This window comes from Amphiura filiformis, chromosome 7 (assembly GCF_039555335.1).
Source record: "Amphiura filiformis chromosome 7, Afil_fr2py, whole genome shotgun sequence".
Lineage (NCBI taxonomy): Eukaryota > Metazoa > Echinodermata > Ophiuroidea > Amphilepidida > Amphiuridae > Amphiura > Amphiura filiformis.
The window spans coordinates 15,338,061-15,356,843 of NC_092634.1; the positions used below are offsets into that span (position 1 = coordinate 15,338,061).

The following is an 18,783-nucleotide window of genomic DNA, read 5'->3' on the forward strand; positions in this document are numbered from 1 at the left end:
GTAGCATTCAAGAGTACGAATGTATGCTATGAATATGCAGTTATCATCATGTATCTATGGGGACTTCCTGTAAAACATATAGGCCTACACTGTACATGCTGCGTATGAAGTATGTAGCGTTCAATGGGAATATGTAGATCAGAGTACAGCAGCTATGAACATTCAACACATGTGGCTGTTCAGTTTACGTTGGCACCTCAGATTTTTTACCTGGGAGCAAAATGTGGGCGCCTAAATTTATAAAGTTAGGAGCCATTGGCTCCTCAATCAGTTTTTGCACCGTACAGCACTGACCATGGATATACGGTATTTAGTAAAAAAATTACTTTAGGGGCTAATTATATAGTATCGGTTTACATGCAATAATCTGAGACAAATTCGTCTCAGGTATATTTGAAGACCGAATTAAGAAGACTGGTTTGCATATGGTCGATGTCCTGTCAACCGGCAGACCAAAATGCCATACTGCGCAGGTCAGCAATTAATCACGCCACGCCTTTGCCCTGACATCAGACGCAAACTATATACAGGTAAATTTTAAAAGTAATTCTTGGCCAAACTCGAATATTAATTATGAACGCTAATGTTCCGCGATAAATACATTGTACACTCGCAGATAGCGTGATACAGAAGAAAGCTTGCTCGAGAACTCTAGCTTCGAATTTGCACACGATAGTTACGCATTCGATGCTAGAGTAGTTTACTATGTTTTTTCGGTCGGACAGCGGTGCAATTTTTTACACCGGAGGTTATTTATTCTGAAATTTGAATGAAAGTTATTTCGATGAGTCAACTGTATCTTTTGAGCAAGATTTGCGTATTTTGGACAGTCTAAAATTTTGCTGAAGTGTAATTTTAGCAACATTTTTGATGCAATCACCTGTCGTGATCGGCTGTGTTTACTTCTGACCTAGCTTCCATTGCTTTACACGGTGTCATGCTTCAGCGAATCTGACTAGATTTTGAATGCAAAGGTCTCTAGCCCAGAATGTGAAGCTATCGGTGAGCAAATTCTTGGCTAGAGTTCTCGAGCAAAAGAAAGCATACACACGCCTTACACGTTTACGTTTACGTCGATACTCAGCAGGATCCTTTCCGGACGTCATGCCAAGGGTGCAGAAATGTTGATCACGTGCAGACTAGACATACAGGTGCAGCCAACAAAAAACTTGAAAATTGAGGGTGCTGGAGTTGAAGACAACTGGAAAACTCAAATGGTGCGATGAACTGGATGAAGTGCGAGTAAAAACCAAGCAGCATGCTCTGGATGAAACTCCTCCCCTGAAGACTTCCAGGGTTGGTGCAGTTAGTACCATAACTGGGAGGGAGTTCCATAGGCAAACTGCAGTGCCGTACTATTACGCTGACTTTCGTATTCGGCGAGGCGGACGATTTCGACCCCCTGGTTTGTTTACAATCAGAGAGGTAGACAAAAGACCGTTCCGCTTGTCCAAACACTCAAGTATCAGAAGGATGGTCCACAATAGCGTGATTCACGTAACATGAATAGGGATTAAAAAGCTGTCACGTAGAACCATGTGCTTCTATTGTCCAATTTGCCATCAAGATTTCATATGGAAACAGTTCAGACCCAGTACAGGATCATGTCAGAAATTAATATATTGTTCTGGGTCTGATTATTCGGACTAGGCAAACTGTCCTCGGGAAGAATGAGTTCCCATAGAGCTGAGTGCGGCTGGTGATTTTCTTTAGCTTGCTTGGGTGATAGTTTCTGGTGCTGCTGGTGATCATTGGTGCGAGGTAGTCGGATGCATTGATGGCAACCATGTTGTGTTGAATTTTGTACAGCATGGCCAAGCTGGCAGCATGTCTCCTCCATTCCAGGGATTTCCACTGAAGTTCTTGTAACATGGAGGTCACGCTGTCTCTACGCTGGTATCTTTGCAGGACGAACCTGGCTAAAGTAAGCGCTTATACGCTCCATGGACGCAACGCGCATGTTCCAGCTTAGCCAAGAAATACTTAATTTACCTGTACATAGTCTTTTTAATTTGGTCTTTGATTATAATAATTATTGAATGTAAGCTTATTTAAATTTAAATTTTTCATTTTTATTAAACTAGACTAAACTGTAAGCTGACTGACTGCTTTGGCATGCTGGGCTAGCTGCAGAACCCACTCTGACAAACAAAAGTACCTGAAACAAAATACTGAGACAGTTAGCATACGATTCTGGCAGATCAAAGTAATTTCATCCAGTTGTGCAAATCCAAAATTCCAATCCAGATCCCTATGAAAAACTGCATCAATCAATTATGCGTTTCCTACTTTTTGCTGCTTCTAAAATAGTGTTTAGCCTCATCTCAACGCCAAATCTCTTTTCCGTATGTCGATTTGAAAGCAAATGTACATGTAGTGTTGCCTTCTACGGGTGAAACTAATGTGACCTTTGACCTTTTTTTCAATGGATGTTGTTGACAACGAAAAAAAATACGCAATTGCATTTCATTTACTTTTTACAGAGCTATTTTTCTTTGAAAATGGGAAGGTAACCAGAGGAAAAAGGTAAGTTAGGCTCGACAAAGACAAGGTCAAAGTATTAGGTGACTAATTTTGTGGTTCATTTGCGTTAAGTCTAATGAAAATTCATATTACTGAAACGCAAATAAAAGTCATGAAGTAAGCTTAAATTATTTTAGTTTCACTTTCACAACATGCATGGCTCAGTTCCGTATTCACCAAGGACAGTTTACGTCATTGACATCAGCAGAATCTTGGTCAGTGAACAAGTTACCCCGATTGTGTCGGTCGGCATCTGTATCTGTCACGTATCTGTGTCTGTCACCTCCGTATTTTGTAAGCTAGCTATCGCGGGGAATTCCAAAACGGTAAACACACATGTTGTCATGTAAACAAACAACGGTAACTTTCGGGCTTGCGCTGGCTTCCAGATCATTTAGCGTGTGTGTGATACGTGAATATAGCACGCCAGGAACCACTTTGTGTGAAGGAAATCATGATTGATCATGATGAATATGATGGCGATCTTTTCTTTTAGATCACCCGAGTTATATTTATAAGGTTAAACTCAGTTGTAGTAACTACAAATTTCAAACGTTTGAGGACTTGTTCTCAAGTCTTCAGTCTTCAGTGGTTATACTCTTCTTACAGTCTTGTAGACTAAACTAGGAGTGGTGGTGGCCAATGACCTATCAGCCGGTGCGGTGAAACTCAAGGTGCCACAAACGAAATCACGAAGTGCCATAAAGTGGAGAAGTATATGGTGCTGGTGCTGGTGCTACAAAAGATTGGTTTAAAGACATCTGAGGCTGGGTGGTGGACGCAGATACCTGATGACTGGGAGTACTGTCGACCGGAACACTGAAATTGATGGTGCATTCACTGCAGAAGCAGGAAGTTTATTCCAGATCCTTATCGCCCTTGGGTGGAATGAATAGCCGTATGCATCTACGCTTGAGTTTGGTTGTTGATACCGATAATCGTGTTGGTTACGTGTGGATGATGTTGCCAAATGAAGGTATGATGGAAAAGTGATGTTGACTAACTGGAATTGAATTTTATAAAACATGGTGGCTTGGTTGACAAGACGTCTTGTATGCAGAGTGTCCCAGGATAGTTGATTGAAGAGTGGGGTGACCCTAGTTGTTCTTCGGTAGTCTTGGTGGACAAAGCGAACGGCTTGACGCTGCACTTGTTCAAGAGCCTGTATGTCCTGGTGTATATGTGGGTTCCATATTTCGCCGCTATATTCTAGTTGGGGACGTACCAAGGACAAATAAGCCTTCGCTTTCACATCTTTGTTGCAAGGTGATAAGGTCCTCCTCAACATACCCAACGTCGACTGGCTTTTGCGATCGCTTTCTTGCAATGAGTTGACCATTTTAGGTCGTCTGAAATTGTTACACCCAGGTAGTCATGCTGTTTTACTCTTTGAAGAGCTTCTCCTTGAATGGTATATGTATGGAGGCTGATCTTCCTTTTCAGGGTGATAGACATGACTGCACATTTTGCAACGTTAAAACTCATGAGCCAGGTGTCTGCCCAGGATGCAAGTGTATCCAAGTCGTTCTGCAATACAGCATGGTCAGTAGGGTCATTTATTTCCGTATACAAGATACTGTCGTCAGCGAAGAGACGAATGTTAGACTTTATGTGTTGATTGATCTCAAGTTGTAGCAGGTTCCATAGGGTGTCTTCAGTGTTAATTGTTTTCATTAGAAATGTCGCAAAATATTAAATTTGACAATAATTAACAACCTGTTTGATCTCTCCATATATTCATACATTGCTCACCAGTGTTTTCATATCATATTTTGTGGTGAAAAATAATTACAAATGTGTAATTTGCAATCATTTTGGAGCAACAATTTCTTCGTACCGCCGGCTAAATGTGTATGTGAATGCACATTAAACACATACAACACATACACAGCACCTGTTGGAACTCCCGGTCGGAGCCGTGAGTTTCAGTTATTGGAACTGGGTTAAACTACGAAAAAGTAAACCTTGGTGCAAAAGTAATAATTTAGTCCCTAACTAGGCTATATAGCGAGGGTGGTCTAAAGGAAAAGATCGCCAATATGATTAACCGAGTAGATGCATTAGCAAAAGTTTACACTTATATTTATTTTCATAAACAGCTGCTTAATAATTGAATCAATATTAAATCATGCCTCCGAAAATGATGCAAAGTTCCATACAAAGCTTGTGGTGTTATATACGCACAGATATAGATAATATAAACTCAGCGGGTCCAAACAAACTACCAATGTCATCTGAATGCCTACTTTACCCAGGTTGATCCTATGCCTGCCACTTCCACATACTTGTGCATAATACGGAAGGTCGAGTTATGCCCATTTAATGTTTAGGCCTATGTTAAACTGTATGTTATACAAATTGTACAGCTATCATTTCTACCCTATGACGAACCGACATACCTGTAAATCAAATAGCCCACAAAAAACTGGTCATCGCTGGTATTTTTCATGAAGAAAAACGACACTTTTTACGCCGAACATGTCCAAAACACGTCAGCTGACGTACAAGCCTCCCCACGCATGTACATAAACAAGCCGTGTTCATTGTTTAATTGTCACCTGCAGCTGTTCGCAAGAAAACTTTCTGCATAAAATTACCTGGGGTCGTTATCAGGCCTGAGACACACTGGCGCTAGTTTGAGGACAGTCACTATGAGTTACTAATGTCGGCACATGCAGAAAATGCGTGATGGGTCGCCATTTTGTGACTCGTGCAAGCTAACACAAACAAATTATTGGACTTTTCAAGTTTTAATAAAACGTGCATCTATCATGATAATATTACATTTTATTATTTTATTATTTGAATTACATAAGCTATGTCAATTTTGTGTCCATGTTAATTTTTATATGGATTTACCTGTGTTGATTTTTAACTGTTGTGAACGTGGAGCTACGCCAAACTGGCAGGCGATTACCCACCATGCAATGCGAATACGGAAGCGATCCAGTTTAGGATGCATCGCAGTTCCTATTGTGTAAACCAGGCGTAAACCGCCCATCCAACCTGATCGTGTGCACAGGATTTGTGCTGGAGGCTAGTTAATGCGCACAACCAATGCGCAGAAGAAGACCTTGATACTAGGCGGAGCTTACGTTTCACAAGAATGATTGACAGCTGTGAGTAGGTGAAATTCTGTTCTGTGATTGGTAGAAAAATATGGTTCTCGTATAAATGAATATATTATCCATGGCTTCAAAATTAGGAACCGTTTCTTCCACAGAGCCCTATATAGGGCTCTATGGTCTCTAATCATCATACACGACCGTAGAAGTTCCGGCCAGCGACGATGCTTGCCAATCAGGCTAGCTATTTGTACGGAGTGGCCTCTCATCCTTTATTATCTCTGGTCTTGTCACGCTGGTAGATTCGACCATCTGTGATTACCTGGATCTGACAGAAGATTGTGGAATTTACGATTTTCAGCAGCAGGATTTTATGAAACTGCCAATATTTGCAAGTATTCTGAAGGATCGGTAATAATTAAAATATTTTTCATGGTGTCGGTAGTGCAAGTTGAAGTTAGTGAATTTGTGGTTTTGTATGTTATGTGCAAGAGTGTTTTCAGGAAGTGTAAATAGGCAGGCCGTTATGCTAAACTCTCCATCTTATATGTAAGTTCGGCGAAGAACTGGACACATCACACGGTAGTGTGATGTGTCCAGCCTGGATATATAGGTTGATCCTACTGATTTCTCTAGAGTTATAGTAGGGATTTTATGAAAATATATTGCCTGGGAGAAACATGCTCCGATCTTGCTGATATTTCAGCACCCTAGTAAAATTCTCCAAGAGTTCCAAGTTGATCCGAGAAAAAAGTGTTTTTCGCCACACCCTACATTGTTTGTATATTAAATTTACGGACAAAAATTAGTAGTAATGGGCCTGTTATTAATCCTGGCCTGTATAATTACCCATTGGCTTTATTCCCTTTTTCCTATTGCTTTTCACAAAGTCACGCTTCACTGATTTTGACACAATTTCACATAGCTCATGGGATGTGGAGGATATGAACTAGGGAGATTGTCAAGCGAGTCAATTGATCAAATATGCCTGTATAATTATAGCTAAAATATTAAATTCTCGATCATGAGAGCCAACTTGGGTACGCACAGTTATTTGCGTTGAGCATGCTACGCAAAGACCGGCGCTTACGGCGCAAACACGTACAGCTTTTGAGAATTGACCAATCACACAGTCGTTGCTAGGCAAGGTCATGGTTCGGTCATGCAGGTCGCGCGATCGTGTTATTCTATGAAAAGTACGCTGACGCAGAAGTATGCCCAGCGAGGTCACGTCACACTCGGTGTGACGTGCCCTGAACTCCCAATAACTTTCGTAAGCGACAGACAAATTGCAGGAAAGCGTGCCAATTTAAGCTTCCTGTAATATCTATTGCACATAACGTACGAAGTCACAAACTTACAAACTTCAATATGCACTTCAAATAAAGCAGACCAGCTGTTAATTATTACCGATCCTGTAGAATAACTTACATAATCTTCAATTTCATGGAATCCCGTTGCTCAGAATTGCAAATGTCATTTTTATCTGTCAAATCCGCTGTGTATGTGCTCAGAGATTTTATGATATGCTCCATAAATCACAGCTGTGAAACTGACTTTATACCACTCGCTCGCTTTTAAAGCGAAGCCTCCGGCTACCTCGTGGCATCACGTCATCATGGATGTGTACAAAATTTCCGATGGGCGCCTTATTTATTTGTAACACGTTTTGTGATTGGTTGCAAACACCATTCATCGCAATCGTTAGCCAATCAATGAAGGCGACGGCCTTTTACGGTATGAATTAATGTGACCCGCCAGTAAAGTACGTCTAACCTGATTGGTTTACAAAAATAATTGGATATTTGCTAAGCCAGCCAGCGTGCTCGATGCTTAACAACCTGGTCGTAGAGGCTTTTTTTTTTAATAGGCGAATTCACATGGTGATCCAGCGATCGAGTATAAATTCAGCATGACTTCTGCTTTAACAGGTGCAATAACAATACGTCGACACAATCAGTGACATTTACACAATACAATAATGAATTATTTATGACATGCATGGGCTGGATTTTACGATCGAGGTAAGGTTTTCGGCCTGTCCCTGCGTGAATATCGTTACTTTTCAGCATCAAAGATACTTATGATGACCAGTTTTTTATGACACTTTGATAACAGGTAACTTTTATAGGTCATAGGGTAGAAACGATAGTTGTACAATTGTACGAAAATATACATTTTGTTATAGGCCTAAAATGTTTACAAAAATATATTGGTCCATACGTTGTGCATGTATTCAGTTGTTCGACGTATAACGCAGAAGGTACATCCTCTCATGATCGAGAATTTGTTATTTTGGCTATACCCATCATGATTGTGAATGATCAGCTTTAATTTGTTCCCTTTTTCCCATTGCTTTACACTGTGTCACACTTCACTGATTTTGACACACTTTCACATAGCTCATGGGATGTGGAGGATATGAGCTAGGGAGATTGTCAATCAAGTCAATTGGTCAAATGTGATCATTTCGCAGTAAATCTAATGTTGTGAGATGATCGTAGCGGTGGCAAACTGTTTCACGTTGATTAATATGATAACATCAAAGCATGAGCATGTGTTTACTTCCTTGTTATAGTTTATTAAAACAACTGTGATTAGGCCTATAGGTCTGAAACAATAATATTAAAAAAAACCTTCACTTAAATTATGCACAAGAGAATGACTTATACAATGCTTTCAATTTCTTGCACGAACTGAATGAATAAATAAATTAAATCTTCCTAAGATATTCATAAAATAACTATTAATTGACTAAAAGTGAAATTGGTATTTGCTACAATGAATTTAAGCTTGCAATGCAAAACCAATGCTAAACATGCTAAATATAAAATACGAGTCACGTCAGGAGATGATCTAAATACGGATTTCAATGATTTTAACTATAGTACACAATTAGGAAAGGAATCTACAAAGTCTATATAAATCATGTAATCATTAAATATAAGTTTTAACATACCTTGTTTCTCAGAAGTATATAAAAAAACCGCTATACCGTGCATTGACTCTCGATTCATCTTTTTGATCTGCCGTTCCAAATAAAAAATATGGCGCGCGTTGCGTCTCTAAATTTAAAAACGTGCGATACTAAATTTAAAACGCGAACAATTGCGCAACAAAATGTGAGATTACATGACATCTAATGCATTATAATTTTTGTTGAGTTCTAGAGAATTCTTATTGTAGACTATATTTTGGAATCGGAATATTGTACATGTATAATAATGGATGTTTTTATTGAGGAAAAATGCAATAAATAATTGCTTGCTTGTTCTCGAAACCTGTCACTAACTAGTTAGTGACAGGTTTCCTTAATTTGTTCTTTTAATTCATTGCAGGATTGCAGTTTCCAACAAATCTTAGAAAAAAGGTCACTTTAAAAGGGAAAGGTTGTCGCAAAATGGGTTGCGGAGCATCTCGAAGCTATGAGTATGAAGTCTCCCAAATATGGGACAGTGCCCACAAAACAATAGAAAGGCGTCCAAAAAAGAGCAACTTAGTGGTGAAGAGACTGGGGTGGAAGACCATCCGTATATTTGTGTCGTCAACCTTCAAAGATTTCCATGCTGAGAGGGATGTTCTTATCAAAGAGGTGAGTCCATTTATGTTTAATCCTTCAGTTTTTTAATTGTAAATAAAATAAAAGTTTCCACCTTTAAGTTTTATCATCAGTTCTTAGTTTCCTTTTCAATTTTAGGATGTAAACAGTTTTGAAGTTCAAGTTTGATATCATAATGTAGTTTCATTGATCAAAATATGAAATCTATTATCCACTTAGACAAAACAAGGAACAATAATTATAAAAAAATACATAATAACTAGGAAGTTGCCTTTATAAAATAAAACGCCATCCCTGGCAAGCATAAAACAATGTTTTGTGAATATTTGTATCAAGTGAAAATATAAAAGAACAAGGAAGTTGCCTTTATCAAATATAATAACACCAAAATCGTTTTCAAACCGTAACAATGTTTTATGAAGTATAAAGTGATAATATTGAATATTTCAGTTCTGAAAAACATGGTAATAGTTCTGAAGGATTTATGTAATTGAACTATATATTGATTATAATGCACTGTATGCACATTTTAATAATTAATGTTCTTTCAGGTATTTTAAAGACCATGTATGCCCACACTCGGACACTACGAAAGTATAATTTATGTGGATTTTTTAAGGAAGGTTATCTTTTAAGCTTCTAAACTCAAAAACATATCTTGCAACTTGTTCTGGATTCTGTGATGAGCACATATACATGACATATTTACAATGATGAGTTTAATTTGTTGTTAATTGCAGGTGTTTCCAGATTTGCGGGCTTGGTGTGAGAAGAGACGTCTTCATTTAGTGGAGTGTGATTTGAGATGGGTAAGGATAATGCAGATTTGAGAGAAGACACCCTGAGGATTTTAAAAGTATAAAAAAGTTAACTGTGATCCTGTAATCTTATGTTGAGGCTACAATCAACCTGGGTAGTAGTACAGTATCCTACAGTTTTTGCATGATATTCCTGTGTCTGATGTGTAAGTCGGAATAGTTTAAAAAGTCTAGAGGATTAAAAAGTCAAAAAGTCACAATCCTGTTACATCCCAATCCTGTATGCTGATCCCGGAACCTGTTCTGATATCCTATAATTTTTGCATGATATTTTAATATCATACACATACACATATACAGATACAAGAATTAAAATTCTTGTATCTGATCGATGTGTAAATGGGTATGTATTCATGTTATTTTGAAATCCCTTTGGATTCTCAGATATTTAGTTAGCAAAATATATCTAAGAGATACACAATGGTACATTATACATTGTACTGTGTAATATAAAATATTAATGAAATTTATTTTATCTACAGGGTGTACCAAAAGACACAACCACAGAGGAAACATTACGGACATGTCTGGGTGAGATTGATAGGTGTTATTCAGATAACATCATGCCCTTCTTTCTAAATATGACAAGGTAAGTTGATTAAATGGTACAAATTTGCTTAGAGAGGGTTGCTGGTTTATCAATACTCTAAAATGATTCGGGCTTTTGGTTCAACTTTTATTGCACCACAGATGTATTAGGAGCTGAGTAGGCATGAGGAGGAAAAAGTGGTAAAATATATATTCACCCCACCCAGGAGTAATGAGTAGCTTTTAATGGATAATCAGAATCCATGTGTTGATATGTGGTTGTTTCGCTGGTGCCTCACCCACCCAGATGTAATGGGAATCTGTTATGTGATAGAATTGATTAAAATTTGCGCTGTGCCTGTACTATATTAGGACATGATTATTACCATTTTTTGACAACTTGTTAATAACTGTAAATTTGAATTTTGAATAGAAGTTTTTGCTTGGTACACCACTATGTTGCACATATGTGTTGTATCAGGGCTTTCACTTAACTTTTTATCAACCGCTTCGCTGTTTCAGCTTGGACCAGTTGCTGTTTTTTACAACTTGCCTACCATCATATCAACTTGTCATAAAATTTTTGATCGAAAACAATAAATCAAGTAAATAAGTTTTTAAGAAACACCAAAGGGTCAGGAATTTCATGGATCCTGTATAAAAAAAACCAATGTCTTTACAAAGCAATATACAATTTCTTTTCTTTCTTTTTTATCCCTGTAGTGAAAGATGTGGCTGGATTCCTGGTGGTATGGAGGTACCAATGTCTCTGGCAAAAGAATACAGATGGGTTAATGGGTTATCTGTTACAGAGATGGAAATCATGCATGGAGCTTACAGAATTGACAACCCCAATTGTGAGTATCATGATCGGGAGAAGAAAAGATGAAAAGAAAAAGAATGAGAAGAGAAGAGAAAGAACAGGAAGAAGATGAAATTGAATAATATTTAAACTAAAGAGTCTTACAGAAATCCTAAAATTGGAAGTATAGCACTTTTAGCACAAAGTGTGCAACCAGATTGACAGCCTCACCCCCAATTTACCCCATCAAAATGCATACCGTATTGTTTGTAATAAACGCCCCGGGGGCGTTGCATTTTTCCAAAAGGGGGCGTTTATTGGAAGTGAATTGTCAGTGAAAAAAGCTTAAAAATCGTGTTCAATTTCCCGATGGTGCTCCTATTAAAAGGAGGGACTTACACTATACATGATGGCGGCGCCCACGGAAAATGATATTTTCGTGGGGAATACAACAAAATTACACCTGTAAGTGCATGGAATTAGTGAAATTCTACCATAATTAGGCAATGAAATGGATGGGAGTTGAGTCATAATAGGTTTTGTCCATTCAATTTAGCGATCGTGACTGACATGACTGATGCAAGTTTTAAGCTTACCTACACGATATGTCATGGAAATGTTCGTATTTTTGTCAATTTTTCACAGAAACATTGGAGGGGGGCGTTTATTAGAGGGGGAGCGTTTATTACAAACAATACGGTATATTGTTCACAACTCCAGTGAAATTTCAGGACTGAAATATGTTTTGCTTAAACTGTGTGAACAAAAACATGGTGGTTTGTTGGTACATCACCATGGAAATAATGTTGATACTGTTGTATGGACCACTGTGATACACATTTTTGCTTCAGCTTCAACAATCTAAACCATTGGAGCAAGTTAGAATAAAACATTCACTTTGTCAGACATCCAGGAACATTGTCCCATTTGCAAAAGCGCTCGCATAGCAACAAGCTCAACGAAGAGGAACTACACATGCACACACTGGTTTTGAAAGTCTGTCCCTTGTGTGACATCAGCCAAGAGAATGGAAGAATGTTTGGGTGATGGGCCTCAATGTTGGTAGAAAAAAATCATCAAAACACCCACCTGTAAGTGTCTGTAAATTATATCTCTTTATCTTGATTTCTTTGTTCCCATGCAGGTATATTTGCTATTAGAGATTCATCATTTCTTGCAGACATACCCGCAGATCATAAGGATGATTTTGTTGACTGTAACCCTATAGCAGCACACAAACTCCAGATGCTCAAGGACATGCTAAAACAGAGATTCCCGGTAAGTCAATCAACTTAAAAACAGTCTAAAGGCTAGTAAACAGTCAAACATTTTTCCATGCGATTTTTTGTTGTGACGAATGCTGAATTTTCAGGCCTTTGTCTTGATTATCGGTTCTCTGAGCGACTCATGGATCTACTGATTAGCCTTGTTCTGCACTTTGTTATTGATGATTTGTTCCTGCGAAAAAAACAAGATTTTCGCTGCAATTGTCACCAATCAAATCAAGTATTTATAGATGTGGTGATTTCTGCATTGTTTTAAGGGCCATTTGTAATATTTAACATTTTTTTGCAGTATATGTTATACGATAGAAGTATCAAAATTACTCATAACTTAAGGCCATGAAAAAGTGAATAAAAAAGCCCTGTCTCAGAAACCTGTGTGTGTAGCTATGTGAAATGGGCTTACTCTGTAGTGATATACAATCGGCCCATTTGGGACTTTCATTTTTAGTTTTGTTGGGAAGGAGACAAAACATCTTATAATACGTAAATTAAATAATTAGACTCCAGAATGAGTTTACAACATAACCATTGCAACTTTGTAATGTACATATACAGGGTGCTTCAAATGGTAATATACAGGGTGCTTCAAATGGTATATCTCCAACGGTATGTATCAATTAGTTACTGCAATGTTGTGATCACATTGCATGCATCCTGCTACTGCATGACATATTTATTTAAACCAATCAAGCTTTAGAAAATTGCATGCTGGGAAGCAAGTATTTAATATTTTAAGGGTATATTTATACACTAAGGCTGGGATTTTCAGGTAATTTTGTGATGTAGTTTACCGGTGGTACCCTGGGAACAAGTCAAAGTGGAGTGCGAAATTGGCACTTAAATTTTGTTTTAAATGGTCTCCAAACAGGTGTGTATGTTTGTGTACCAATGATATTTATTGAAAATATATACCTACAGAATATTTACGGAACAGCTTTGTTTGACATTGAAGCCTCTTTTAACTTGATTTTGTGGCTAGGGACCAAGTTTATCAACTCATTGAAGCCATTGAACGTTTCAGTTAAACTGTTCACAGAAACTAGGCCAGGGCAAGGCTTAAAAGGGCTCATATTGAAATTCCCTTACACAGGAAGGTGTGCGCCATCCTGCAGCTTTCCTGTGCTAGTCTTCTTTTGTTAAAATCCTGGGCAGGGTGTATCACTGATGTAGATTATCGATCGGTTTTATGACCGAGCTTTCCTGAGGCGCTTAGCGGGGAATCCTGCCTTCTTTCTGTGTGAAAACATGGTAGGGTATTTCAATATGAGCCCTAAATATATTAAATAATATATTAAATAATTATTATGGTATCCCACACCAGATGGGCAGGTTCCCGGGAATTTGCCCATATATCCCGGCCTTATTATACCCTAACTTCTTTTTGACCAGTTTTGTTTTATTTATTGTCTCGCAAACAAGAAATTATGAGCATAATTAATATTTCATGTTACTTTATCATGCTTTGTTAGCCGAAATATGCAACCAGTATTGAAATAACACTCAGCAAAAGTTATGTCATCAAATTATTTCGCCAAGAATAAACTATCATAGCTGTTTTTGTATGATACATAAAATACAGGCATGAGAGTTTTCTTGTTTAAAGAGGAATTCCTAGGTTTCTTTGCTAAAATGTCTGCATTTTGGCCTCATGTGTTTTCATCATTTTCATTTTTTTTTATTGCAATTCATTCTCATGCTTGATATATCAAACGATTCTTCATGTACAGGTTCAAATGTATTGATCAAGCTGCAATTTTAAGCTGCTTTTTTTTTAAAACAGATTTCTTGCATACTGCTAACAAGTTGCATATTGATGCTGGAGTTTCACTAAGGGCTCATATTGAAATTCCCTTACACAGGAAGGTGTGCGCCATTCTACAGCTTTCCTGTGCTAGCCTTCTTTTGTTAAAATCCTGGGCAGGGTGTATCACTGATGCATATAATCCATCTGTTTTATGACTGAGCTTTCCTGAGGCGCGCGCTTAGCGAGGGGAATCCTGCCTTCTTTCTGTGTGAAAACGTGGTAGGGTATTTCAATATGAGCCCTAAGCATAAATGATAATGTTTATTAATTGATTCATATTCATTGTAAACCACCATTGCTTACTCAAACATAATTCACAAGCTGATGTTGACATTTTTGTAAAAGTCTGGGATATTGGCCAACATCAATTGGAGTGAGAATTGTACATGCATGAGATTGTACTTGTACTATCCCACTGCACATAAGCTTGATGAAGAAAACAATAAAAACTAAATCTGTATAGCATGTCAGCATGCATTGTTGTCTAGGACAAATATTGTATCTTATATTTCAGCACAGGGGTGTAGCACTTTAAATAGCAAATAATTGCACACAAATAGCATGCATGATGACTAATAGGCTATTCCAGTTGAATCCATACGCCCCCTATGGAAGACATAGCCTTAATCTCCCACACAGAGGGTGTAAATAAACCATTTGAAATTCACATTTCCTTTGTTAGAGATTAAGGCCATGTCTTCCATGTGAGGGTGTATGGATTTCAATCAGACCCACCCTTAAAACCTAACCCTTGCATGTTTGGTGGAAGAATATACACGTATCAGTACCTCAGGGTAATAATTTTACTATATATTGGGACTACTCTGAGATGATTTAAATGTTTTAAGAGCTCAGTATAGAACAATGCCACCACACAGGGCTTCTCCATGTCATTACCAATGCTTATGATCATACAGACAAGGAAATCTTTGTATATAGCATGTTTAAATAATGTATGCTTCATTGTCAATTATCAATTAGTCATTGATAAAAATATGGTGCATCAGGGGGCAAATTCATCACAATCTATGCTGGAAAGTCACGATGATAATTATAGGTTAATAACTGCGCATTAGTTATTTGGAGGGCATTGTGAAAAATCTAAACATTTTGCTTTGGACCTCGGAATATCCCTCGGGGCGCAGAATGCCCGACATATAACTGATGCAAAGTTATTAACCAAATTCATAACCGTCATTTTTAACTCATCACTCAACCAAATATCCAGATTTTATTCTCCGAAATTTGTTGAAAGAAACAATTTTTATCAAAACATATATTTCGCCCTCCAAAAAGTCGAACAGGCCAAAACGGACTTACCAATTACAGCACTGCGCAATCACGCCATGTGCAAATATGGTAGTTGCGTGCGTGTGAAGTGTTCCGGTGCAGCAGATGCGCACTACGCGGAAGTCATTGTACCGCGTAAGCATACGCGGAGGTCATTGATGGATATCAATAACCTCTGCGCCGGTACACCGCGGTGTGCGTAAAACGACCAATTTGATTGGGACGCACATATAGCGTGATACGCGGAGGTTATGAATTATATTTTAACATTTGACAGATTTTAGTTGTGCAGGTGCATTGAAAAAAAGGAATGATTAGATTGTCACTTGAAAAATCCTGTAGGGGATACTTATCAGAGATAATTAGGTAGAATATGGTACAGGTTCAAGTGAAATTCCAGATTTATATCGTCATTTAGCAATATAACATGCTTTATACCAATTCTTAACATTAACCCTAATGCCCCAGGCCTGTAGGGGATGTAAGACTGAATTAAAAAGACTAGTTTGCATCTGACGTCAGGGCAAAGGCGCAGTGTGATTGGTTGCTGACCTGCACTGTACGGCATTTTGGTCTGGTTGACAGGACGTCATACACAAACTGGTCTTTTAAATTCTGTCTTCAATTGCAGGGTAGGAGCCCTAATCAGGTAGAATACAGTACAGGTTTAAGTTTTATAAGATTTATATCTTTATTTAGCAATATAACATGCTTTACACCAATTATTAACATTTACATACCCATGCTTATAATTATATGCTCATGGTCTTGTCTGGAAGACAAGTCTCCATCTATGATCAGTATGATATCGTACACAAGGTTCTTTCTCTGGCATTGTTAGAATGTGCCTTGGTATAATTGGCTTTTGCAATCTTATAGAGTTGAAGAGGTTCAATAGGATAAAAGTTCACCTTTTTAAATTACATCACTGCAGGTGTGATTTGAGGAATATTGAAAAGAATATAAACTTACAACAATGTTAACCCTATGAAAAAAAGAATCGCCAAATAAGATTCCTGGGCCACATCCTTTGTCTTCCGGAGGAGTCTGCTAGAAGACATGCTCTATATATATACCAACTCATGGCAAAAGAAGAGCAGGATGTCCACACATCTCAACCTACATTTAACATACACTGATTGATAGTATAAACAGGGTGTTAGACCCCGCTTACACAGACCCCGAAGTTGACTTTAGTAGACTTTTAACTCGACTTTATTTTGTGTAAGCAGGGTCGCTGCGTTTGAACTCGACTTCAGAAGTCAACTTCAAATGATGACCCAGAACAACATTTGTCGAATTTAAAGTCAACTTCAAACTTGACTTTTGCAGTGTAAACGAAGACATAATTAGAAGTCAACATCATAATGGTTATTTGAAGCATGCAAGTGATCACGCTGTTGCCATAAAAGTCAAATTCACAATTTGTTTTGAAGTCAACCGCATCAAAAATTGATTGATGCTAATCTTTACTCACAATCTGAAATCGATGTCGCGATTGAAGTCGACCTCTCTCTGTGTAAACGGGATGTTAGATAAGTTGCAAAGTTGTTTCCTAACCATGCATTGTATTTGTTTGTTTGATCACAGGATGGTCGCGTGTTTAAGTACACATGTAAATTTGCTGGCATTGATGTGGACTCCGGCAAAGTCTCATTGGATGGTTTGGATGATAGCTTCAAAACACCTGTAAGTTGGATTTGTATCAAATTAAGCATGTTCATCAAATTAATGCAAGCTTTAAATTGGCACCTACTTTTCAAATTCTAAGGTACATTTTTGAAAATATTATCGAAAGTAGCACATATTTTTTGTAATTTTTAAATTCAGTGATTTTAAGAGTTTCCTTTCATGACATCTTACATAATATAATGTGTCTGCAATGACTGCATAATACCTCTTCATCCCAACCCTAACTCTAAGCAATATAAACATATTTACTTTCAGAACTTGAGATTGCCTGAGTACCGACTGTGAACTTGGGTAGTAAAGTAGTTAGACAATGGACCGGTAATCCAGCGACCAGGTTCAATCCCCACCGAGTCCCTGATTTTTTCTCTCTCAAAATTTTTATATGTCAATTTGCTTGAGCCCCAAACATGTCATTACTTTCAGAACTGTGTAAGTTTTTACCTTTTTTTACCAAAGTAACTGTAATGCCAAACCCCAACCAGGAGGGTGTTGTATAGTTATGCCATGTTTTCAAATAAACTATCAGAACTGTCTAAGTTAATTGAACGCACAATGTTTAAGAGTAAAAAATAATAGTAACATGGTATAATCGCTGAATATGTTCTATTATGTTCCTACAGATATTTGAGTTCTTCAAGGAGCGTATAGCCGCCCAGTATCCATTAGATGAGAACATCAAGTTAAACCCATATGAGACAGAGAAGGAGGAACATGAGTCATTTATGAAGAGCAGAAGCCAGATTGTACTAGGAAGAAATGAAATGCTTCAAAAGGTACTATTTAAGCCAAGGAACAAATAAGTAAAATTGACACAAACTATACTTGAAGTAGAGATTCACTCCTTGTTTGTCTTGCCTATACTGTACCTTAACCCTAATGCCCGAAGGGCTTTTTTGGCGACTGAAAGGGAAAGAAGGGAGGAATAAAGAGAGAAAACAAACAAAGAAGTTGTTTGCTCTGGGTGCGATTCGAACCCAAGACCCCTCGCATGCCAAGCACTGGGTCGCCGACACCTAGCCACAGGTCTTACGCTGGCCAAGCCAGCGAATTTGTGCCCATATATCACATGGGGTAATTGTATCATCACATCTGGTGGGATGCCCGTACATGCAGTGAAGTTGTTTGTAGTGTTTTATATTACTCGGGGTGATTAGGGTTAATCATAATAAATAGAGTTTTTAATATGATTCATTCACTTGAGGTTTACAAACAAAAGATCAATCGAAATAGGAAGTCATAAATAGTTGCATTTTTACAAAATAGCAAGTTGAGAAGATGATTTACAGTGTCATAACAGTATAACCTTGCTTATCATGAGATACTGCTGAGAGAAAGTCACAAAGGCGATCAGATTCAAATTGACAATGATTTATTATTGGTAAACATTCATCTAACAGTATTACTCACTTCGATTTG

General features: G+C 37.8%; 1 protein-coding gene across 2 annotated transcripts in view; it reads left to right on the plus strand.

Moving 5' to 3' along the window:
- Window positions 1-2,415: 2,415 nt before the first annotated feature.
- The window catches only part of LOC140156784 (TPR repeat-containing protein DDB_G0287407-like), a 32,966-nt gene continuing 16,598 nt past the window's right edge, over window positions 2,416-18,783 (plus strand). The window contains exons 1-9 of one of the 2 annotated variants that reach the window (XM_072179763.1): window positions 2,416-2,526; window positions 8,927-9,180; window positions 9,888-9,956; window positions 10,448-10,554; window positions 11,217-11,350; window positions 12,440-12,573; window positions 13,137-13,187; window positions 17,266-17,364; window positions 17,988-18,140. In XM_072179763.1, coding sequence (XP_072035864.1) covers window positions 8,989-9,180; window positions 9,888-9,956; window positions 10,448-10,554; window positions 11,217-11,350; window positions 12,440-12,573; window positions 13,137-13,187; window positions 17,266-17,364; window positions 17,988-18,140 — 939 coding nt within the window. In that variant the 5' untranslated portion in view covers window positions 2,416-2,526; window positions 8,927-8,988. The remainder of the gene's footprint in view (window positions 2,527-8,926; window positions 9,181-9,887; window positions 9,957-10,447; window positions 10,555-11,216; window positions 11,351-12,439; window positions 12,574-13,136; window positions 13,188-17,265; window positions 17,365-17,987; window positions 18,141-18,783) is intronic. The other variant, XM_072179764.1, reaches the window with a different exon arrangement.